The sequence below is a fragment of the Alosa alosa genome, chromosome 2 (assembly GCF_017589495.1).
Source record: "Alosa alosa isolate M-15738 ecotype Scorff River chromosome 2, AALO_Geno_1.1, whole genome shotgun sequence".
Taxonomy (NCBI): domain Eukaryota; kingdom Metazoa; phylum Chordata; class Actinopteri; order Clupeiformes; family Clupeidae; genus Alosa; species Alosa alosa.
The window spans coordinates 312,931-337,864 of record NC_063190.1 but is presented as its reverse complement, the minus strand read 5'-3'; the positions used below and the strand labels follow the sequence as shown (position 1 = coordinate 337,864).

At 42.2% G+C, this 24,934-nt stretch overlaps 1 protein-coding gene across 8 annotated transcripts in view; it reads left to right on the top strand.

Annotated features, from left to right (window-relative positions):
- The window catches only part of LOC125284068 (protein unc-79 homolog), a 257,979-nt gene that overhangs the window by 166,398 nt on the left and 66,647 nt on the right, over positions 1-24,934 (top strand). For all 8 annotated transcript variants that reach the window (XM_048227819.1, XM_048227828.1, XM_048227800.1 and 5 more), the window contains 4 exons: positions 119-1,456; positions 19,981-20,082; positions 20,424-20,540; positions 20,751-20,862. In XM_048227819.1, the coding sequence (XP_048083776.1) occupies positions 119-1,456; positions 19,981-20,082; positions 20,424-20,540; positions 20,751-20,862 (1,669 nt within the window). The remainder of the gene's footprint in view (positions 1-118; positions 1,457-19,980; positions 20,083-20,423; positions 20,541-20,750; positions 20,863-24,934) is intronic.

Sequence of the window (24,934 nt, the reverse complement as noted above, 5' to 3'; positions counted from 1 at the left end):
GTATTCTCAGGGCCAGTTCTCAATGCATTCTCTCATTTGCACCATGGACAGCTCAACTATGCTAAGCTTTTCTCTGATTAAGCTTCTTATTCATACCCTGTCTCCCTCTTTACTATAGGTGAAATGGAGCTGTCAGAGTATCGTGAAGACACTATTCTTCACTGTGTTCGTGAGGAAAGTAGCAGAAAGAAACGGCTGCAGGCCATGCATAAACAAAAGTCTCTGGACATTGCCAACACTGACTCCATCCTCTTCAATCTTGATGAGCACCGTCGTAAATCCTGTATTGACCGCTGTGATCTACAAAAGGTACCACCCCCCCCTGCACCAACCCACTCGTCACTCTCCTCCTCCTCCACAGTTATGGGCCAATGTCATCTGAGCCAGCGGTATCAGAGAAAAGGCTCCTCCAGCAGCTTCTGGACAGGCAAAGAGGAAGCAGAAACCAAGCCCCAAGCCCTTGATGCCTGCCATGGATCTCCCCATTCTGATTTGCAGCCCATCATTCCAGAGTTGAGACTGAGCTGCACAGAGACACTGGAAGACAAACAGGAGATGCCACCGACACCGCATAAGCAGAGTGATGGACAGCAAAAGGCTGGAATATCCTGTCAGTTAGAGAATTCTCCTCTGACTGTCCCTAGAGTGGCCTCACAGGGTAAAGAAGATCCTGACCTTATTGATCTCTCTTCAGACTGTACCTCCATAGCAGAAAAGAATTCTGTTCTTTCAGTGTCTGACAGTGATTCGCTGGTGTTTGAGCCACTGCCCCCACTATGCATTGTTGAGAGTGATGAGGAGTTTGAGACCGCAAAGCCCACAGGAGTCAGTCCGTGTGTCTCCCTCACAGCCAGTAACACGGAGGCTGCACATCTATCCACTGCTGTCTGGCTCAATGTGGAGGACTGCTCTAGAGCTAGAGCAGGAAGTAGCAGCCAGAGCTCCAGCAGCCCAGTCACAGGCCCTCTAATGGCTACAAGTCTGAAGAGCTCTCCGTTGGCCAGCCCCATGGGATCAATTGAGCTCTCAGATTTCCCTCAGAGCATGCTGGCAGCACAAGAGAGTCTTATGACTTTAAAACAGAAACGGGATTTGTTCAGGAAGGCTCCCCATGTGCCTGACACCTCTTTGGATGACACTCAGCAGGGGCCCGACAAGAGTCTGACCACCAGCCCGTCTGGAAGGAATATCTTCCTAAACATCCCAGTGAACACACTAGAATCCTCAGACCCACTCAGTGAGGACAATGAGTTTGAGGACAATGATGATTACAATGGAGATGAAGGGGAAAGTGATCTGAGGCTGGAAGATGGCAATGATGAGGCAGAGTTCAAAATCCAGATTGTTCCTCGGCAACGGAAGCAGAGAAAGATTGCTGTCAGTGCCATCCAGAGGGAATATCTGGACATTTCTTTCAACACACTGGACAAGTTGGGAGAACAGGCCTCTGACTCAGGTACCAGAAGGTTTCAAGTTGTTGCCTTAAACAGATGTTTCACAAGTGGCATTTGCTTTTGCAAAACACATTGCTGTGTGATGCACCTGATGTAATTACATATCTGAATTCTAACAAAAAGGTTAGCCCTAGTCACAAGGTTCAAAGCTGATGAAAAGGGCCAAACTTCAAAAATGCAATTAAAAATGACATTTGGCTGATGCATTTTTAACCAAAGTGACTAACAACATGGTTAACAGTTTAAGCTTTTTAAAGCAATGTTCCCAACAATTCTAGGAGAATTTAAAAAATGTCTAGTACACTAAGAATAAGTGGATCAGTGAGTGCTGTTTTTTTAAATAATTAAGAGTCAGTTCTAATCAGATGGTAAGTGCTAGGATTAGGGTTAGGGTGCAGCAAGACTAGTTGTAAGTAGTGCTACGAGAGCAGATGTTTTCTGAAGAGCTGGGTCTTCAGAGTTTTTTTGAAGATGGAGACGGATGTCCCTGCTCTAGTAAGAACTGGTAGTGAGTTCCACCAACGAGGAACAACAGATGAAAAAAGTTTGGGTTGGCCTGAGCGTACCGGTGGCAGAGCTAGATGTCATTTGTTTGTGGAGCGCAATGGTCTGCAGGTAGCATATGCCTGTATGAGGGCATTCAAGTAAGTGGGAGCAGAACCAGAGACTACTTTGTAGGCAAGCGTTAGAGATTTGAATTTGATGTGAGCAGCCATAGGTAGCCAGTGTAGCTGGATGAGCAGCGGGGCAACGTGCCCTTTTGGGTTGGTTGTAGACCAGACTCGCTGCTGCGTTCTGAATCATCTGAAGGAGTTTCACTGTGCAGGCTGGGAGACAGTATCAGGAGAGCGTTACAGTAGTCAAGTCGTGATATGACTATTGCCAGTACCAGGAGTTGGGTAGCATCTTGAGTCAAGTAAGTCCTGATTTTCCGTATGTTGTAAAGTGTGAAACAGCATGACCGGGCGACCGAGGCAACATGATCGGAGAAGGTTAGTTGGTTGTCAAGAACGACTCCTACATTTCCTGCAGTCCTGGTAGGCGCAACAGACAGAGAGTCAATTTTGATGTCGATGTCATGATTTATAGTAGGTTTAGCTGGGAGGACCAGCAGTTCAGTTTTTGAGAGGTTTAGCTGGAGATGATGTGCCTTCATCCATGTAGATATGTCTGAGAGGCAATCCGAGATCCGTGCCGAGACCAGGGGGTCATCAGGTGGAAAGGACAGATAGAGCTGTGTGTCGTCGGCATAGCAGTGGTATGAGAAGCCATGCGAACGGATAATCTGTCCCAAAGAGGTGGTGTAGATAGCAAAGAGAAGGGGGCCCAGCACTGTGCCCTGGGGGACCCCTGTGGTGAGAGAGGGAGGTGCGGACAGCTGTCCAAGCCATGATACGTTAAACGAGCGTCCTGTGAGGTAGGATTCAAACCAGGAGAAAGCATAGCCGGAGATTCCCATGTTTGAGAGTATAGAGAGAAGGATACAGTGATTTAACCGTGTCAAAGGCAGCCAATAAGTCAAGCAGAATGAGCACTGATGACTAAGCGGTCGCCCTGGCTTCCTTTAAGGCTTCTGTTACAGACAGTAGAGCTGTTTCGGTAGAGTGGCCGCTTTTAAACCCAGACTGATTTGGATCCAAAAGGTTGTTCTGTGAAAGGAATTCAGAGACCTGTTTGGAGACTGCTTTTGGGATACTGGGTATCAGATTTACATAATCCATAGGCATGTTTCCCTCGCTCGAAAGCTTGCCAGACCTCCGCCAGACCACGGCAGGGATCATTTTATTGACTTTGATTGACTTTATTGATACTGAATGTTTGCAAAATCCCGATGTAAATGGAAAGTCTTCCAAGGCTCAAAAGTGCTTGTCCCAAAGGGAGTACGAACCTTTATTTGAACTAACTACATAGAAAACATGAATTGCACCCACACATATCAGCAGCGGATGTAAACACAGATTCCTCCTCCTCGTGATTTACCTCCCTTTACAATGGTCCTGTCTGCTCGATAGCATGCTAGCTGCTCCAGTTGTACAGCAGAGTCCGGAATGTTGTCATTTAACCAAGTCTCAGTGAAGACGAGCACACAGCAGTTACTTACTGTCCGGTTCGTTGATCTCAGCAGTCGTATGTGATCCATTTTGTTGTCCAGTGATCGTTACATTTGCCAGGAGAATGGATGGTATGGCTGGGCGAGTTGGGCTGGCCGCTAGCCTGGCCCGGGCGCCTCAGCGCTTGCCCCTCTTCTGCTTCCTCGCACACCGCTTCCGGCGCTTTCTTTCGGGGGAGGGTAGCAGGCGAAGTCCGGTGTTGTTGCAGGCGGAGTAGTCGAGTTCCTTTAAGCGTCTCTGTTGCAAAGTCCAGAACGCTGCAAAACTTGCTTTTGCAGATGTCAATTAAAACTGCCTGCTGTACTTGTAGATACGGCGTGGTAAGGCAGAGGCGAACACGTAAAACTTTCGGACAAACACTTTTAAGCGAACAAAACACCGTGACGGTTGGGACAGAGAGGGCTATGCGTGTATGCAGCGCCGCCATCTTGGATCGTGCTCAGTCCGCTGCTCTTCACCCTGCTGACGCATGACTGCACTGCAACCTACAGCAACAATCACATAGTGAAATTTGCTGAAGACACAACTCTGGTGGGTCTCATCACCAAGGGCGACGAGACTCAATACAGGCTGGAGGTCGACCATCTGACCACGTGGTGCAGGGACAACAACCTCCTGCTGAACGTCAGCAAGACCAAAGAGATTGTTGTTGACTTCCGGAGAGGCCACACCCAACACCTGCCACTGACCATCGACGGTGCTGTGGTGGAGAGAGCGAGCAGCACCAAATTCCTGGGGGTGCACATCAGTGAAGACCTCTCCTGGACCACCAACACTGCATCACTGGCGAAGAGAGCTCAGCGCCCGCCTGTACTTCCTCGCGGAAACTCAGGCGAGCAAGTGCTCCACCAGCCATCATGACCACATTCTACGAGGATCCTCTCCAGCTGTATCGCTGTGTGGGCGGAAGCTGCACTGAATACAACAGGAAAGCCCTGCAGCGCATAGTGAACACAGCTGGAAGGATTATTGGTGCTTCACTCCCTCCCTGAAGGACATTTACACCACCCACCTCACCAAAGGCGACCAAAATTGTGAGTGATGCAAGTCACCCCGGCTCACAATCTGTTTGATCTACTGCCCTCTGGGAAGAGGTACAGAAGCCTGCGCCTCCCCAAGACTACCAGACTCACAAACAGCTTCATACACCAAGTTGTAAGGATGCTGAACTCTCTCCCTCCTCTCCCCCCTCCACCCTCAGCTACATAACATCCTGGACACTGGACCCACAATGGCCGCCTGCACTACTCCACTTGCACACTTGTACACTTTACAACTTGTTGTTGTTGTCCTGAAAACACAACACTTCTGCTGCTCTTACATAACTTGCACCACTATGCCACTTTCTTTCTTACTTAGGTCAAACAGAACTACCCAAGCCTTTTATTGGCCTGACTTTGCACTAGTATTTTATTGACTGTCTATGCACAATTTCAACCAAATTTTGCTGCTCTTATTTTTTTTTTTTCATTATTATATGTGCCCTCTTATTTACTTATTTACTTACTTTTTTTGTTTACTTGAATGTTATGTTTGTCTGTGGACTTAAAATATGTCTTGTCTTCACCGTGGGATAGTGAGAAACGTAATTTCGATCTCTTTGTATGTCTGGAACATGTGAAGAAATTGACAATAAAGCTGACTTTGACTTTGACTTTGAAAAGCCTTTAGCTGTGTTTGGGCCAGCCGTGGCCTACTGGTTAGGGCTTTCGGGCTTGACACCGAAGGGTTGCTGGTTTGATCCCCGACCAGTAGGAAAAAATGTGCACTGCTCTCCCATGCCCACATCCACGGCTGAATTGCCCTTGACCAAAGCTCACTGCTCCCCGAGCGCCACTGTAGCAAGGCAGCTCACTGCTCTGGGTTACGGTGTGCTTCACCTCACTGTGTGTTCACTGTGATCACTAATTCACGGATGGGAGAAATGCAGAGACCAAATTCCTTGTGTACTTGGCCTATAAACCTACAATTTACATTTACATTTACATTTTTAAGTAGAGTGGTGGACACCGAAATTTTGATGATTGGTCCTGTCTCGACTTTTCTGACTCGTTTTGAATCGCCTTTGACTTCTCAGAGTGGCTGCCAACAGGCATGCTCAAACATGTCCTAAAACAACCCTTAAAGTTCGTTTTCAAAACTGTGCAACTCACCGAGTGGTTATTATATAACCAAATATTTGGTTAACTGCGAGTGAATCCCGTTTGCAGCCGTAGAAGAAACGCAGGACAAATTAAACATTCTGTTTTTCTCCGAGTGCAACGATGATAGACAGACATCATTTGGACAAAGTATAGAGCATATTAACCGCCGTTGCTCAGCCAAATGCCTTCCTGTTATGTCCTGTTATCACGGAGTTACAGGCGATAAACGATTTTTGATGGTCATACATACAAACACAATTAAAGAAAGAAGGAGGGGGAAAAAAAGAAAAAAATAATAAATAAAAAGGTCTGCCACATTTGAGAAAAAAAATAGTTTAACATTCTGAGATTCACCCTATTCATTTTGTTAATGAATGTCTTTTTATAAATAATGCATTTGCACTGCACCCAGCGCCCCACCAGTCCAGCTGACATGTGCGCAAATAAGGATCAGGAGAAGGACAGATTGTCTGCGAATTGTAGAAAAGGACTCCAGGTGTTATGAAATCTATTTGAAGATTTACCCCTAGAGTATCTCAGTTTTTCTAGGGGTAGAAAAGCAAGGACTTATTTTACCCAGCAAAGGAAAGATGGGGGAATTAGCAGACTTCCATTGCCTCGGGATAAGTCTCCTAGCTAAAAGTGAAGCAAATGCAATGGCGCATGTTTAGGAAGTAGAGATCTGAACCTCCCCAGCTGTAACACCAAAGACAGCAATAATAGGGTTTGGTGGGATGAGCCTGCCACACATGTGTGTAAAAACCTCAAATATCTGGGTCCAGAAATTTGTCAGTGCTGGGCAGGACCAGAACATATGTCCAGTAGTAGCTAAGCCTTGATGACATCTCAAACAATGTGGGTCAGTGTTTGGATAGATGGCAGCCAACCGATCCCTAGAGAAATGAAGCCTGTGTAAGATCTTAAATTGTATCAAATTGTGTCTAAGGCACATAGATACATATTGCACACTGCCCTCTCCCCACATACACAGCACACTATCCCATCTCCCCTGTCATCCCCCCAACACACACACCAAGACCCCTGGCAGTTGGGTTAGCCCCTTGAGCCGTGGATCTGCCCAAGGTTTCTTCCTTGGTAAGGAGTTTTCCTTGCCCCTGTTGCTCTTGGGTGCTCCTTGTTGGTGCCCCCCAATTCAATCCTCCCTCACCTTTCTTATGCAGCCCTTGCCACTTAATCTACTAAACCCCTCTTCTACTGCACTTTTACCCCCCCACTTTGCACAAATAGGCTGACACCAGACATAATTTCACTGCATTTCTTACTTCCAGTAACTATATGCATGTGACAATAAACGTCCTTGTATCCTTGTAGATGAGGTATGGATGGAATCTAGGCTACCTTCCCAGGTCTGTGCAGAGAGTTGAACACCAAGGTCCTGTTCCCAGGCGCATCTAGTCTTTTCTGTTGAAGGCATACTGAAGTTGAGAATGATGTTATATATAAAATAAATGCTGCCCTTAAGGGTTGGATCACGGCCAAGTATTCTGTCAAGTAAATCATTATCAGGTAGATGTGGGAATGGGTAGTGTTCTCTGGCAAAACTGCGGGCCTGTAGATATCGAAAAAGAAATATAGTTGTTGCCTACAAATAAATCGTTGAAAAACACTATGCCACTATCATACCATAAGTGAAAAGCTGAGTCGGACTGTGCAGCGGGGAAAATATCATTGTGAATCAGGCCTATTGCCAGCCCTGAGAGCTATGGCCAGAGGTTCAATTGCTAAATTAAACAAAAAAGGTGATAGACAGCAACCCTGCCTCACCCCACACTGGAGAAAGAAGAAATTTGAATTTTGCGCACGGCTGCCTGTGGGGTATTGTATATTATGTTCATCCACGTGAGAAATGCCGGGCCAAAACCGAATCTACTAAGCACTTCAAAGAGATATGTCCACTCAATGTGATCAAACGCCTTCTCAGCATCTAGGGAGAGTAGAACTTCTGGTGTAACTGAGGAATGATTGGAGTGAAGAATGCTGAGAAGACGCCGCATATTAAAAAAGGATTGCCTACCAGGTATGAAACCTGTTTGATCGGGGGAAATGAGATCAGAGATGACAGTTTCCAGTCTGTGTGCTAGAATTTTTGTAAGGACCTTGTAGTCATAGCAAAGAAGGCTTATTGGGCGGTACCCATTGCATTCCAGGGGGTCTTTGCCCTTCTTTAGTAAGACTGTTATTATAGCCTGATTCATTGTATCCGGCATTCTCCTTGTGGATAAAATGTCTGCATATAGAAAACTTAGTATAGGTGCCAGTTTATTGGAAAAAGCTTTATAAAATTCAATTGATATCCCATCAGGGCCTGCTGCTTTTCCACTTTGCAAAGACCTAATGGCTTGTGTGATTTCCTGGCATGTTATAGGGGCATCAATAAATGTTCGTGCTTCTGGACCTATCTGTGGAATGTCAAGTTTATCCAGGAACTCTTGGATCTCCCCAGTATTAGCATTAGCCTCTGATATATAAATATCTGCGTAGTAATGTCTAAATATGTCATTTATAGTCTGTGGGTGGGTGGTGATCTTATCTGGTGCAATACGGATTTCAGGGATAGCGGTTTTAGCAGTTTTCTGACGTAATTGATGAGCGAGGAGTCTGCCTGCTTTATCACTGCGTTCGTAATGCGTTTGCTTTGAAAAGGAGTTGTTCTGTGTCTCTAATAGATAAGCAGTCATACTCTGATTGCAGTAGCAGACACTCTTTGTGCAGATTGGAATCAGAAGGATCAGAAGCAGCTCTGCAGTCTAGGTCTTTTATCTGTCTAGATAATTCAGTAAGTTGCAAATTACGCATTGATTGCAAGTTGGCTGAGTAGGAGATGATTTGCCCTCTTATATAAGCTTTAAATGCCTCCCAAATGATGCTATATGACATGTCAGGAGTTGTATTGGTCTCAAAAAAGTAGTCTATTTGACTACTAATGAAATTAGTAAAACCATTATCGGTTAGTAGCAGTGGATCAAAGTGCCACGTTTTGTGTTTAGTGCTACCATTAGGCATATGGAGGTCTAACTGTAGAGGGCAGTGGTCAGATATAATAATACTGTGGTATTTTGAATGTTTGACAAAAGAGAGAGACCTATCATCAACAAGAAAATAATCTATTCTTGAGTAAGACTTGTGTACTGGAGAGTAAAAAGAGTACTGCCTGGTTTTTGGGTTGGAACTTCTCCAAGGGTCCTGTAGCTTGTAATGATTTAGAAACGACAGAAGTACCTCCCCAGACTTAGAGATATTGATTTGGGTCCCGGCCCTAGACCTATCTAAAACCGGGTCAAGAACGCAATTGAAATCTCCTCCCAATACTAGATGGTGTGAGTTGATATCTCGTAATTTGGCTATAAGCTGTGAGAAAAACTGTGGATTGTCCCAGTTTGGTCCATATACGTTGGCTAAGATGATGGGAGTGCCAAACAGTTTCCCTGAGACTATGATGTATCGTCCATTTGTGTCAGAGATAACTTGAGATGGGACAAAAGGGGTCCCCCTTTTAATCAAAATGGCCACCCCTCTGGCTCTGGCCCCATAGTTAGAGCAGAATATATGATCAACCCAGCCTCTCTCTAATTTAGAACATTCAGTAGCCAAAAGATGTGTCTCCTGTAGGAAAATTATATCTGGGCCTAAGGATTTCAAATGTGTGAAGACACGGGTACGTTTAATTGGGTGATTCATCCCCTTTATATTCCAGCTGATGAGACGTGTGGCGCAGGGTGCACAGCTACTTTGTGAAGTCATACAGTATTTTAAGTGAACACTTGGGTGATTTAGTAGTAAAGGGTCCCAGTGGTGAGCAGACAAAAGACATACATTCAAAAAGGCACAGAATGTGCTGTATAGAAGAAAAAAAACAGGTAAACATGTACCCTATACCCCTATGCCGACCTCCCCCTAAACTGGAGATCGCATAAACAACCCTAAAGAGAGGTAATAGCACATGGCTTTGCAGGTAGCCTAACTGCTAAACTAGTGTGCAGTCGGCAGGGAATTAGAAATGGTAACTAGAAATGCAATTCCAAGGAATTACCAGTGCATGAAAATGCTTAAGTTGTGATGTAAAATATCATGTATAGTTAAAACAGATAATACAGAGATGGTTACTACGGTGATGCTAGGATAGACATGGTGGTTGCATAGCTTAATAAAAGTTGATAGTTTAAAAGTAGACTGTTTAAAAACTGAATGTAGATAGTTTAAAAGTTGTTGATAGACAGCTAGTTTAATAGATCGTTTAATGATGGTTTAAAAGTAGACCGTTTAAAAGTTGAAGGTAAATAGTTTAAAAGTTGTTGACAGACTGGAAGTTTAATGAATGTTGATATTCAAATAGTTTAATGGCTGTGTATAGGTAGATATTTGACGATAACTGAAAGTTGGAATGGCTCTAATGTTTGCTAGCAGTTATGCTAAGATTTTACCTATGCTAACCATGCTACTTAGCTAATGTTTTATAGCAGTGCTAACAATGCTAACATGCTAACCATGTTACTTAGCTAACTTAGCTAACGTTTTCTAGCAGTTTAATGAATGTTGATATTCAAATAGTTTAATGGCTGTGTATAGGTAGATATTTGACGATAACTGAAAGTTGGAATGGCTCTGATGTTTGCTAGCAGTTATGCTAAGATTTGTAACTATGTTAACCATGCTACTTAGCTAATGTTTTATAGCAGTGCTAGCAATGCTAACCATGATACTTAGCTAACTTAGCTTTCTAGCAAGTGCTAAACATGCTAACTATGCTAAACATGCTAACTATGCTAGCAATGCTAACATGCTAACTATGTTAACCATGTGACTTAGCTAACCTAGCTTATCATTTTTAGTAGTTATGCTAACTATGTTAACTAGCATGCTAACTATGCTAATTATGTGACTTAGCTAACCTAGCTAATCATTTTTTAGTAGTTATGCTAACTATGCTAATTATCATGCTAACCATGTTACTTAGCTAACCTAGCTAATCATTTTTAGCAGTTATGCAAACTATTCTAACTAACATGCTAACCATGTTACTTAGTTAACTTAGCTAATCATTTTTAGCAGTTTTATTAAAAATGCTAACTAACATGCTGACCATGCTAACCATGTTACTTAGCTAATCATTTTTAGCAGTTTTGTTAAAAATACTAATTAGCATGCTAACAATGCTAACATGCTAACTATGTTACTTAGCTAACTTAGCTAATCATTTTTTAGCAGTTTTGCTAAAAATGTTAGCAATGCTAACATGTTAACTATGTTAACCATGCTAACTAGCTATAGTGGGTAGGAGTCATAGTTGATGACTAATAACAGTTACAATGGCTGAACAGTTAAAAAGTAGTTTAAAGGGTTAAATTGTTTAATAGTGAAATATTGTAGTGAGGACTTTTATTTTGAAACAGTTTTTGGCAGAGGAAGCAGTTGAACAGGATGTGTAGTCTTAATAGGGCCAGTTTGTATGCTTAAAGCCTGAGACTGGCAGTTGATCCAGGTGGCCTGAACACCTGCCATAGGATTCTAATTGCTTAACGGTATTTATGATGTCATAATCGGCAATGTTAAGTCTATGGGGATTTTTAAAAAGTTTTTCTTTAATAGTTTAAAAAGTATAAAAGTTTCAAAGTTGAAAATACATACCAACCTGATCTGTTTGAAGACCTACGTTACAAAGTTTGAATGAAGTTTCGAAGTTAAACTGTTCAAGAGAAATTGCGTACGGAAAAAGTGGTAAGCGGAATAATAATAACTAGAAATGCAATTCCAAGGAATTACCAGTGCATGAAAATGCTAAAGTTGTGATGTAAAATATCATGTATAGTTAAAACAGATAATACAGAGATAGTTACTACGGTGATGCTAGGATAGACATGGTGGTTGCATAGCTTAATAAAAGTTGATAGTTTAAAAGTAGACTGTTTAAAAGCTGAATGTAGATAGTTTAAAAGTTGTTGCTAGACAGTAGATAGTTTAAAAGTTGTTGATAGACAGCTAGTTTAATAGATAGTTTAATGATGGTTTAAAAGTAGACCGTTTAAAAGTTGAAGGTAAATAGTTTAAAAGTTTTTTGACAGACTGGAAGTTGAATGAATGTTGATTTTCAAATAGTTTAATGGCTGTGTATAGGTAGATATTTGACGATAACTGAAAGTTGGAATGGCTCTAATGTTTGCTAGCAGTTATGCTAAGATTTTTAACTATGCTAACCATGTTACTTAGCTAATGTTTTATAGCAGTGCTAGCAATGCTAACATGCTAACCATAGCTAACATTTTCTAGCAGTTTTGATAAACATGCTAACTATGCTAGCAATGTTAACTATGCTAACCATGCTACTTAGCTAACTTAATTAACGTTTTCTAGCAGTTTTGCTAAACATGGAATATTAACATGCTAATGTTAACCATGTGACTTAGCTAACCTAGCTTATCATTTTTAGTAGTTATGCTAACTAACATGCTAACTATGTTAATTATGTGACTTAGCTAACCTAGCTATTCATTTTTAGTAGTTTTGCTAAAAATGCTAACAATGCTAACTATGTTAACCATGCTAACTAGCTACAGTGGGTAGGAGTCATAGTTGATGACAAGTAACAGTTACAATGGCTGAACAGTTAAAAAGCCAGCCAGGCTTATCACCAAGACTTCAGTGTCATCAGACACATGGATGACAGATTTGTGACTAGTCCTTGAAGCATGGCAAGCATGGACTAGTATACATGTGGCAGCCTCTTCCTGAGAGGACGACAGGTCTGCTACCTTGTGTACTCCCTGTTGGGTCAGCTTGTAACACTGATCTTTGGTTGTAGTGTACAGAACCTTTTCACCGAGTCTTGTTCTAGACTGTTCTTTGCTCCACTCTTTGAGCAAGAAGGTAGCAAGATTTGTTTTGTTGTTGTTGCTTTGTAGGAATCTCTTCCATTGCTGAACTCTGTGCCCTGCAGTGATCTGTCTGACCTCTGTGCCTGAGTCTGCACCTCTGGCCACTCTCTCCATGTGTTTGATAGAAGCCTCATTATATACATCAAAAACAATGTCAACACGGGTGCAGTGACGCATCTATTACGTAGGTGGAATTTAATGGCAATGATTCAGCGGCACATGGGAACTTGAGCAGTTGCTTGGCAAGTGAGGATTTGCAAGTCTTCCTCACATTGCCCTCTGGTGAAGCAAGAGCCCACAGAAGTGGTCCAAGGGGATTAGATAACACCTCCTTCAGGTTGAGCTGTCTGCTGTGCAATCAGTACCATCTGGGCAAATATTCGATTATCAGCTTTGAGGATAACTTCATTCCCAGTTTTGCATGTATTTGCCTTTCCCTGCATTGAGGAGAACATTTTCAGTTTCATCTTGGAGAGTGGTGCATGGAACTGCTTTGCAGGAGGATTACTCTCAACACGTTCAGCAGAGAAGGTTCTGTAGGCATTCTTGCCAATGGTGTATGAATTCAGAAGGTCTTCGGCAACATCTGCTGGTGCTGTACTTCTAGTATACAGAGGAACAAGGGACTCACCACCTGCAAATGGATTTATCCAACTAGAATCCAACAGATCCACAGTGCTTGTAATGTGTTCTTCGTCTTTGCCAATTTTGCTTTGTCCAAGGTCCTTGTGAGAAAAGTCACGTTGGAGTCCCAGGGAGCTCAATATAGACAGGTAAGTGCTTTTGTACTCAGCAGTAAGGTAATATCTTGAGACAGCTGCTGGGTTCAAGCTGAACCCTTTTGTGCCTCCAGCTGTCTGAGTGTCCCGATTGACAGTTTCCTCTAGGGTCTGGTCAATCGGAACCCTGCCAAATGTGTTTGTTGCACTCAGCTGGGCCGAAAAGCCACCTTCACAGAGAAACATGTACAGATCTGGTTTCTCATGTTCAATATGGCTCATCTCTGAGTAGTAAACAGTGAGTGACCTTGCATAATTCAGATTAAGTATAAGTATAAGTACATATACTCTTTTGATCCCGTGAGGGAAATTTGGTCTCTGCATTTATCCCAATCTGTGAATTAGTGAAACACACTCAGCACACAGTGAACACACAGTGATGTGAAGCACACACTAATCCTGGCGCAGTGAGCTGCCTGCAACAACAGCGGCACTCAGGGAGCAGTGAGGGGTTTGGTGCCTTGCTCAAGGGCACTTAAGCCGTGCCTACTGGTTGGGGTTCGAACTGGCAACCCTCCAGTTACAAGTCTGAAGCGCTAACCAGTAGGCCCCACGGCTTATCATAGGCAAAGGTCCAGGGGATGATTGATCGAATGCTAGCCATGTGCAATGCCCAGTTTCCTTCACGTGATATCCTCACAAGGTTTAGTACAACCTCCACCATGTCAATATATGACATCCAGAGCTGTGTATATATATACACTCAAGTCTAGGGGCAGGATATCTAGGAGATCGTGGGCATCAGGATGGTTCTCTGTGAGCCACTGGGAAAACTAATTCCAGACTAGCCTCAGGAGGGCTTCATACATGATTTTGTACTTATGGCTATCCAAAACACCACTGACAGATCCCTCAGCCACAGCTCCAGATTCAATGCATATGTCCCTTAGGCCTGCAGCCTGGAAGCGCTTCCCAATCACACCCAACAACATACAGACGGTGTGAAAGACTCCAAGTCTTGGCACAATGTTGGGAAACCTGTCTCTATGTGCCCACAGAATTTCTGTAACTTTACAGTAGGGAGCCTGATCAAAGGCAACTGACATGTTGCTTATGTGTAAGGAAGTCATGATTTATTTTTTACTTTGAAGGAGAATCTCATGAACAGTTGCCATCTGGGTGGCTGGGGCATTGATGGTTGGCCGATAGCTGACAACACTGGGAATAACATCCACAGAGTTTGATGCTAAGATGTTGTAACCTGTCCAGCTAGGAACGCTTTGATTTGTGGCAGAGTGCAGTCTGCATAGCAACCATAAGAAGTTCTTCTTCAAAGCATCAGCACAGATATCTGTCTTGACCTCAACATAGGATCTAGTTGGAGGACCACACCTAGTTCCCACAGCATACACTGGCAGAGCTGGCAAAGATACAGAGACAGTTCTCTGTTTACTCTTGGGCACAAGCTGGTCTAGGCAGTTCAGGACCGAACATCTGAGACTGCATTGCTATACCATTGACCCTATGGGATGTTCCACGGCCTGTCAGTGTCTCTTCCAGCCTGTAAATATTGTCCCTGGCCTTGAATGATGCAATCTGTGCTAAAACATGACCTTGACCTTTTACAGTAATGGCAATGTCATAATTGGGTTTACCACACCTTAAAACATAAGAATCCATGTCTCATTTGCTCGTTTTTAGATTTTCAGCTATGTCAGTGTCACTGCTTAATTTATACGCATAATTTTCTCAAACGCCATGTGTGATGATTAATAAAGTCTCAGACTCAAGTGCAGTTTGGTTCTGTTTACTTAGCGAAGGTACAAGTCCACAATCCAAAGAGTAGCCGACAGCAAGCCAAGGTCAGTACACAGGGAAATCCAAAGACAGGGCGAACAATCCAAAACGTAATCCAAAAAGCTTGGTCAAAACAAACGGGCAAGGTCTAAACTGGAAAAAGGCTAAACAGGTAACTCTCAATGAAATACTGCAAACACTGCTTAGTAGAGTTAATACAAACTATACCTCACATCGAGGCAACAGATACAAAGTCCTTTTATAGGGCAAGTCTACTAATTGGATATCAGTCACAGGTGTCAAAACTCTGGGGAGGCCGTGCAAGACTGGAGTGGGCGTGTCTGTTGCTGTCCAGAATGCTGCAGCGAGTCAGGCCTTACACCATGTCTGATATAAAACTAAAAATCACCCCCTCCAAATCAGATAATATGGGTAAATGATACATGCCAGTATTTCAGTGTTTGCCAGTATTTCAGTGTTTGGATTTTGTTTCTCTGATGCTCCCTGGTGCCACAGGATTAAAAGACAAAAGATGACTTAGGCGGAAATGGCAGGAAAATGTGTGTGATTTAAAAGTTTGAAGAGCTTCAGGGTTGGCTGTTCTTATCCAAAATGTTCACAAAAGGATTTAAATGAAAGCTCAGATTCTTCCCTTTAAATTGATACCAAACCATAACAAAATGAAATTCAGTGTTCTGCTTGATTTATACGCATTATTTTCTCAACCTTAGTTTACATTATGTGTGATAACTCAAAACAGCTACTCTTGTCAGATGGCCATCATACATCATTGAAAAGCTGAGATTCCAGGCTTTCAGAAAAGGTATGGTAGCCTTTGCCACTTTTTCGGTAACGGTTTCCATATTTTGAGGCCCTGGCTCACGGACTATTTGGCCACTCGCGCAGTAAAATCCGGGTAGACAGAGATGGTCATGTCGGCAACTTGGATCTTCTGTTTGGTTCTTGCTAGACGCAGAATATCGTTGCAGTCTTTGTAATAGTGAAGGCGCGCTATGACCGTCCTGACTGGTCCCCCTTCTCGTAGAGCTGGCTGTAGTGATCAGTGCGATCTGTCGACCAGAGGCGCTTTTTCCAGATTGAATGCATCTTTGAGCAAAGCTGAAATCGCTGATGTGGAGCAACTGCCAGGAGATTCAGCTATTCCAACGATCCTGATATTATTTCTCCGTGACCTCCCTTCTAAATAGTCACATTTATTTTGAAGGGTATCAGCTAACTCTGTCAAGCGCTTCACATCGCGTTGCAGTGTAGTTACATCGTCACTACATGTGGACAAGCTGTGCTCTGCGCCAGCTAGCGTGCTGCGTAGCTCGGCTATATCTGAGCTCGTGGTGTTTTTGAATTCCTCCTAACCTGATTTGAGAGCCAGAACTTCCGATTTAAAAAATCCCAGTTCGCTTTCGAGTACAGATCTGACCTCCTTTTTCATTGCACCAACTAGTCGAAAGGCACCTTCTTCTGCCGTCGCCTTCATATCGCATGCGGTCTGACTCGTTGGAGAAGGCTTTGACGGACAGATATGGTTGTTTGTCTTGTTTTGCCAGGTCTGACGGACATCCTGCACGTCTAACAGTTACACAGAACAAAAAAGTATTTGGTTGAATTGCTATTTAAAGAGGATACCTCTGAAAATAATAGTTTAGCCGTTGTTTCCTGCAGAGCTACACAAACACACGTCTTACTCCATGCTTGCTCAGCAGCGCCATCGGTTTATTTTTTTGATTAAGAGTGTTTTTCATTTAAAGGTTTGACTTCGTGCTTATTCAGTAGAGCATTTAGTGCTCTCCCCAATCCCAGACGTTCACATTGCATGCTTGTTTGTAATGGATGCAACCGCGAGATAGGCTATACGCGTTTGACGGCAATGAGTTGTTAACAGACATGAACCAAGCCCAGCAGCAATCTAGGGACTGTTCATTATTATTGAAGGGGCCGCCGGAGGAATTTTGAGTGCTTCAATCAAAAGTTGCATGACCCTCCCTTGCCTGCTAGAAATTGTTCATTGACCGTCCGACAGAATTGTTAAAAAAGACATGACCCTCCCCTGCCAATTGTCCCTGTCTTCCGCCTGCGCTGCTTTGCGCCACATCCACACACTGTGATAACGTTCTTAAATCAATCTTTCCTGTGAGCTTGCATGCTACCAGTCCTTCCTTTTGAAATGTGTTGCACCTGTTTGCACAATTTCACAAATAATCATATGTGATTAATAATATGACACATAATCCCTGTGCATAGGGACCGAAACAATGCATGCCAACTTGTGTTTATCACGTATTTTAACTTCCCCCCGCTGTCTTGCCGTTTTAATGTTTTCCCTTAGAATATGCCATGCCATGCCGTGCCGTCCACAGCTCTTCAGTTCTGACAAAGCCGAAATTACTCCTTTTGAAACAATGAGTGCAGGAAGCGCATTTGTAGGTTATATTGCTTGACGGGGGATCCCAAGCAGCTTTCAGCCATAAGGCTACTTTGAGAACATTTCCTAATTCGCCCGACACTAATATTCAAAATGTTGAAAACTATTTCGGCATAGCCTATAAAGCAGTTTAATTAAATGGAATGTTTGTTGTAAACAAACAAGCTACTTGGTGAGGCTTGGCCTCACAGATGCGCTCGTGCCTTAGATGGCAAGAAAAATCCTTACGATATAGACCTATTAACTGACCACCCGATTCACGTTGGCTGGGGGGCAGGGGGGCCATCAGATATTTGTGCCCAGTTAATCCGGCCCTGCCCCCAACAAATCACACCTTCCCACCTCTGTGACAGCTTAAAAGAAGTCGAGAGGACTCCTAACTCACAGACCTATTTACAAACCTGCGGCATTTTGCCGTGTTTTGAAATCCTATGCGGCTACAGGAGCTTCCAATCGTGAGGAAGCAATTTTGCATTGTAGGCATAACTAACATGCAATAACGCCACCAACAACAACCAAAACTAGGCTAGTCATTGTCAACAAGTACATTAAATGTAACATTATTGTGAATCAAATTACAATGTTCTCTATTGCAAACGTAGGCATAGTAACAGAATAATTTAATAATGTTACAAAGATACTACATCAATCCGTATGTTTCATTAGGCTACTAGGCTATTTGTTTTGCCTTACTCTTGATTCATTTAGGCTAGGCCTTTTTATTCAGGGGCCGTATTCACAAAGAATTTTAAGGCTAGTAGCTCCTAACTGGCAAATTTAGGAGCAACTCCTAAAAATAATGGGCGTGTCACTCCTAACTTTAGGACTCCAAATTTTTTTCACAAAAAGTAATTCACGAAGCACATTATTGTGATTACGAGTCAGTGGTTTTCAAACATTATGCGTGACTCGGACATCTAACTAAATGCAACAGGCTCATGTCGTCCTCGCATTCGCAAAATGAGGACTAGTGTTTTGTCAAATTGCAAATAGCTATTCGTTTTAATGATTTTTTATGATAGTATGAAGTACTTTTTGTATAGGTTACTATCTTAATCTTGGAATATGGGGAGGGAAGTGGCGCATCTGCAGAAGTCAGCCAAATATGAATGTAATTCTGCGGCATAAAGCAGATGTATTTGTTTATTGTACAGAAAAATAAAAATGACATGTCAAGCAGTCAATTGACTACATTGCAGTCAAGAAGTGGGGCAAATTAACGTGGGTCATAGTTGTCTAGCCTGTTAAAAACATCGCTAGATGGTATTAAATCGCCAACAACATTGTTTTGCAGAAGCTACAGATTAATTCTGAACAGATATTTCTCCACTGTCTCAATTATCACACAAGACATTGTTTTGATTTCCGTAGTTGTGTTACCCCCAACACTGACAATAGGCCTAACGTAGACAGCAAATTAAGATATTTTTTCGTTTTGTGAAGCGGCACCGGTAGGCTATCAAAAGCAGATTTCGCATACCCAATTAACCTTAATCGAGGTAATGTTTAATTATGCATGATTTATTTTGTTATTGAATTTGTAGGCTGGGATTCCTCTCGGTAACAATTATGTTTAAAGGTAGCCTCCTGCTTTTTCAGAAGGGACGGCAGTCAGGCTACTGACAGAGTGATGTACAGTGGCTGAAAGTGGTACTAAAGCTTCACGCAGCTTCACGCCTCGTAATGCGCGACTGAAGTGGCCATTTGAAAGCGATGCCCACTGTATGATGTCAAGATGTTGCTGATTTTAAATTGTGAAGCTTTTTTTGAGATGCTAAAATGGCAAATTTAAAAAGCCCACCAGATAAACAGGAAATGTGTCATAAATTGTTCATGCATTGCTTGGCAGGGCTCAAACTTCAGAGATTATTGAGAATTATGGTAATGATGATATTCACATGGCCACAATGCATATTTGGCATAACACCACTATCTGCCGACTGAAAGAATGGTTATTACACTGATGACGCTTGATCAATTGGGACGCACTTTTCCTTGACGGTTCATCTGATTCATATTAAATTTAGAGTATATGATGTCAAGATGTTGCTGATGTTCAACATGCTGATGCAACACAGGTTATCAAAAGGATGGAATATCATTTAAAACAGATCCAACAAGCTACAACCAAACATGTTATTCCTTGTAAAACTGTCCAGACCCACAGAAATATTGGCATTTTGAAGGCTACTGTAATCTCCTCTGATGCATTCAATTTAAAGGTATGGCTCAACAAAGCTTTTTGTCAGCTTTAACCAAACCTTTCAGGCTTTCACCAATTAACGTAAGCCTGACCATGTCCGATGTCCGACCTTACCACTTGCAACACTGCAAATGCACTCCTATTAACGCTGTGAGATTCTGTTCTCAAACTCACAATGCTCTGTATATCACGTGTACTAAGACATATCCAAATGTCTTCCAGATCCTAAAGTCCTTTCCACACTGGATAGGCCCCTGGGATCAGCTTCAGCCCCTACCCTGGACACAGCAAACCCTGAAACAAGCAATCGCTCTTCTGTGTCAAGTAAGGACTACATGTCTGTTATGTTCCTTAATTCAATTTTTTCTGCTCCAGCCCGAAGTTCATCGAACTGTCCCAACATGCAAAAAGTGTGATTTTTCCTCAACATTTTTACTATATAACATTTAAAGATGTTAAATGGCTTTAACCTCATGTAATGTCTATGTTTAAGATTTTATAGTATCCTTACCTACTATTTGACGATAAACAAAACTGATGTATTCATGTTATTACTTGTATAATGTGATTGCTGCCGACATGTCATTTGTCCCTCGGGTACAGAGCTACTATACTGAATACTAAATTTGTGGTGTTTGTCTGTGTGTGCTGACCTGTCTTTGCAGCTCAGTACAGACAAGTGAAACGTGGCTCACTAGGTGCTCTGACGATGAGTCAGCTGATGAAGAAACAACTAGAGCATCAATCCAGTGCCCCACATAACATCAGCAACTGGGAGACTGGTCAGTCCTTGTTTGTGGTTAAATATCTTCTATCAAAGTTGGGAAACTAAACAGAATATCCAATGTAGTTTTGGGTATTTTTGCTGACTTTTGCTGACTGAGTTTTGGTGATTGTCTCTAAATAGTCATAAAATACAATTTCATAATAAAATAGAATTTCAAATCAATTTCTGTCACGATGGGTGACCACAATCTCTCTTTTCTGGGTAGGTTTTCCAGGTCAGACCAAGACTAGCCTTTTGTCAGCTCCCAGCTCGGTCAGCATGTTTGTGCCTGCCCCCGAGGAGTTCACAGATGACCAGCCTACCACTATGACCGACAGGTAGGAATCTATGCCCTTAAGGTAATACAATCCCCTACCATACCAAGAAAATTTTTTAAATATTATTGCAGCAATCCTTTGCTACCAGACATCCTTATTACTATGGCTGCACGATTTGGAGAAAATATCTAATTGCGAAATAGCTTTTCCAAATATTTTATATTGTTGGTTGATTTAACACTGTTGTCAATGAAAAGTTGTTGTCCTATACCATGGGTCTCCAACACGTCGCTCTCAAGCTACCAGTTGCTTGCTGTCCCCCTCTGAGCTTGCCAGAGGCTGAAACAGTACTACATTTAACCGCAATTGTTGCCGTGAGGCATTCCAGCGAACAAATTTAATAAAAATGAAATCATAACTCAATTTAGGCTACTTGACTGCACAATACACTGCAAAAACTGCTTATCTAACAAAATCTAACCAAGTGTTATTAATCTTATATGAAGATAAAAAAATCTAGTTGGTATTGTTTTCAGTATAAAGAGACTTACCTAGCACTTTCTTGTGAAAACATTTGACTTAATTTTAAAAAAGTTTGACTTATTTTAAGACATGTCATCCTGAAAACAAGCAAATTTGTCTGCCAGTGCGTTGAGTAAATTTGTCTTGATAAGAGTCCTTAAAATAAGTCAAAATCTTCTTAAATTAAGTCAAAATTTTCTTTTGAGAGGGCGCTAGGTAAGTCTTTTCATACTAAAAACAATACCAAATAGATTTTTTCATCTTAATATAAGATTAATAACACTTGGTTAGAATTCATTTTGTGCAGTGTAAGGTTTCCATTACAGCACAGCGCACGTTCATTGAATGAATGAAAGCGGCTGTCTGGCTTATAATAAACAGGGGGTGGAAATCCCGACACTTTCAACTACATGAAACTTAATAGTGAACCATCAAATACCCCCCAGATTTCATTACCCATCAGTCCCAACATTTAGCAATATAATCAAACAGTCCAAAAGTAAATCCCAAACCAAACTGAAAATGCTCTGCTTTTGATACTCTACCGGTATGCTAGTTACAGGAAGTGTTGAACAGTGTTGGCCCACTTTAAGAGTGGCCTTTCACTTTATTAATACAATTCTACAACAGAAGCCTAATAAGAAATAAAGGTCTGCCTCAAATACAAGCCTGCCCCAAATAATTGCCTGTGATTTGCGCAGCCTAAGTAAATAAAAGACCCCGGCCACAATTTGAGGATTTACAGTAGTAACAGCATCTATTAATTTGGTCAACTTTATGCAGTGCTAAAAAGGCTCAATTTACCTTTAGTTTTAGTTTACCGTTGTATGACTTAAATGTTTAAACATTGTTTTGACAATTTAGCCTATGTGAAATTACCTCCTCTAAAGCTTTCCTGCCTCCTCCTTTTCTGTTTTTGCTGTTTGCAAAATAGTTTTATATCCATAATGGCCTTGGAGTCTTGGGTTAGTGAATTAGCTAACCCAGCAACAAGTAAGTGCTGCATGTGTGCAAACCAACTGTGTGTTTCAGTGCGAAATTCTGCTGCATACAACTGAACAAATACATTTGTTTATTTTAAAGAATATGGGCTACAGTGTAGTGATTGCAGTGTAGTAAGAACTGTCTCTCTGACACTTTGATCAGCAGCACTTTGCTCTCGCCAGTCCTGTTCACCCTGTACACATCTGACTTCTGAGTCATGCCACATGCAGAAGTTCTCTAATGATACTGCAATTGTGGGGTGTATCAGGGACGAGCAAGAGGAGGAGTACAGGAGCCTGGTGGTGGACTTTTTGCATTGGTGCAAACTCAACCACCTTCAACTCCAACACTTCAAAGACCAAGGAGATGGTGGTGGTTTTCCGCAGGTCAAAACCCGCTCTGCTACCAGTCTCTATTGAGGGGTCAATGTGGAGGTGGTAAACACCTACAAGTATCTGGACTTACACCTGGACAATAAACTGGACTGGTCAGCCAATACTGAAGCACTCTACAAGAAAGGGCAGAGCAGGCTGCGGTCCTTCAATATCTGCAGTAAGCTCCTCAGGATGTTTTACCAGTCTGTTGTTGCCAGTGTCCTCTTCTATGCTGTGGTATGCTGGGGATGAAGCACAAAGAAGAAGGATGCTGGGCGACTAGATTGGCTGGTAAGGAAAGCTGGCTCTGTCGTGGGAGCCGAACTGGAGTGCATCATTTCAATATCAGACTATTTTCTTTACTCATAAAACGAGGCATTGAAAAGTTTGTAAGTACACCAGGAGTTTATTTAAATAACACTTGCCTGATGGATGGTACTATCTGCTACTATCTACCGCTGCGTCGACGTTACTTCCGTGATTTGGGAAAAGCCCGTAAAAGTCCTGGCAGGACGCATGCATAAGGATGTAGATCCAGGAATGCACTAATATTTTGTTTGTAGTACCAGTTTGCAACAAATATTAGTTAACACTAAGTTAACACTTCGGAAAAAAATATTAAAAACTGGATATACAAAAAAACTTTGATGTAATCGCTTCCTGCCAGGACTTTTATGGGCTTTTCCCAAATCACGGAAGTAACCTCGACACAGCGGTAGATAGTAGCATCCATCAGGCAAGTGTTATTTAAATAAACTCCTGGTGTACTTACAAACTTTTCAATGCCTCGTTTTATGAGTAAAGAACATAGTTGTACTACTGTAGAAGTTTTGTACCATTCAGGGCATTATTAGTGGGGTCATTTACGAGATTCTAAGTTGGTTCCATTACGCCTGCAGAAAGTCATTAGTTTCTGACAGCGCTACTCGACCAGGGTTCAAACAAGGGAAAACAGGTTCTGGGAGGGTGTTTGGCTCGGGGTCATGGTGCAAAGGACCCAAGGGTGAAATTACTTTCGATATTTGCGAACGTCCCCATGCACATAATAGAACAGCACTCGCTCAGAGAGCACAGACCTCCGCCAAGGCAGCTCAATTATTAAATTATTATAATTTAAGTTATTGAGTTATTGCTAGAGTAGAAATGTTTGGTATTTCGTATTTTTCAGTAGTGTTCACAAATTGTTGTTTTGTTTTATCAGAACTGATTAGGCTACATTGTGATTAACGTGTAATTAACGCAATTAACACCTGTCACCGTGATAGTTATGGTCTTTACTCAGCAGTACGAATGGCAATGCGCAACAGGTGTGCGTAACAATGTGCGTAACAATGTGCGTAACAGGCAATGCGTCTTGATGCGTCTTAACATTCTAGAATGCAGATCTGATCTCAAGTGACTGTTTACTGTAGGCTACGCCAATCGGCTTTTAACACTTTCCACCTAGCCCCGGTGAGTGGGGGTCGCTATAATGCGTGCACCATTGAGTAGCTTATGCGAAATAGCCTTAAAATCGTGGCCCCACTCTCTTGACAGGCTATGGACAACAGGCTGGTTGAAACAACAATATAAGCAAAGTATGCATATATTGCACAGAAAACCACATTTATTAATTATACTTGATGCATTTTTTAAGAGACCCACACATGGTTAAAATAATAAGCTGGACCATAGTCATGCATTGTAGCTTACTGTGGGCTTCTTAAGGCCTTAAACTTAAGAATGACTGACTGGGACTTCACATTAGGCTATGTTAAGCTATCTATCTCATAAAAAAATGGTACACCACGCACTAACCATTTACAATTAAATTGAGCTTTTGCGGTAGGACTAGGTAGGCACTTTTCTAGAAGCTCAACATATTCCAGACTTAAGCCCAGACATGAAATGTCCTATGTAAGAGGGGATTCAGGGGTTTCTCCCCCGAGAAATTTTTAAAAGTTGGTCACGCAACTCCTAGGCTTACCCAAAATGGCACAGTGTTATCACATTTATCACAGTGTGCCAAGCGCACCACACACAAACGCACAGACTCAAGATAACTGCACAAACAAAGCATTTACTCTAATGAACTGTCACTGCTTTTCGGTCCCCGAAAAAAAAGCCACTCAACTCTTTCAGCAGCCACTATAGATACGGTATAAAATGTGATATCATGATTAGTCAACAGAACAGCATTAATATGCCATAGTGTCATAAAAGTGGTGTGGCTCTTTTAAGACTATCATTGGCATTGGTTCCGGAGCTGTCAA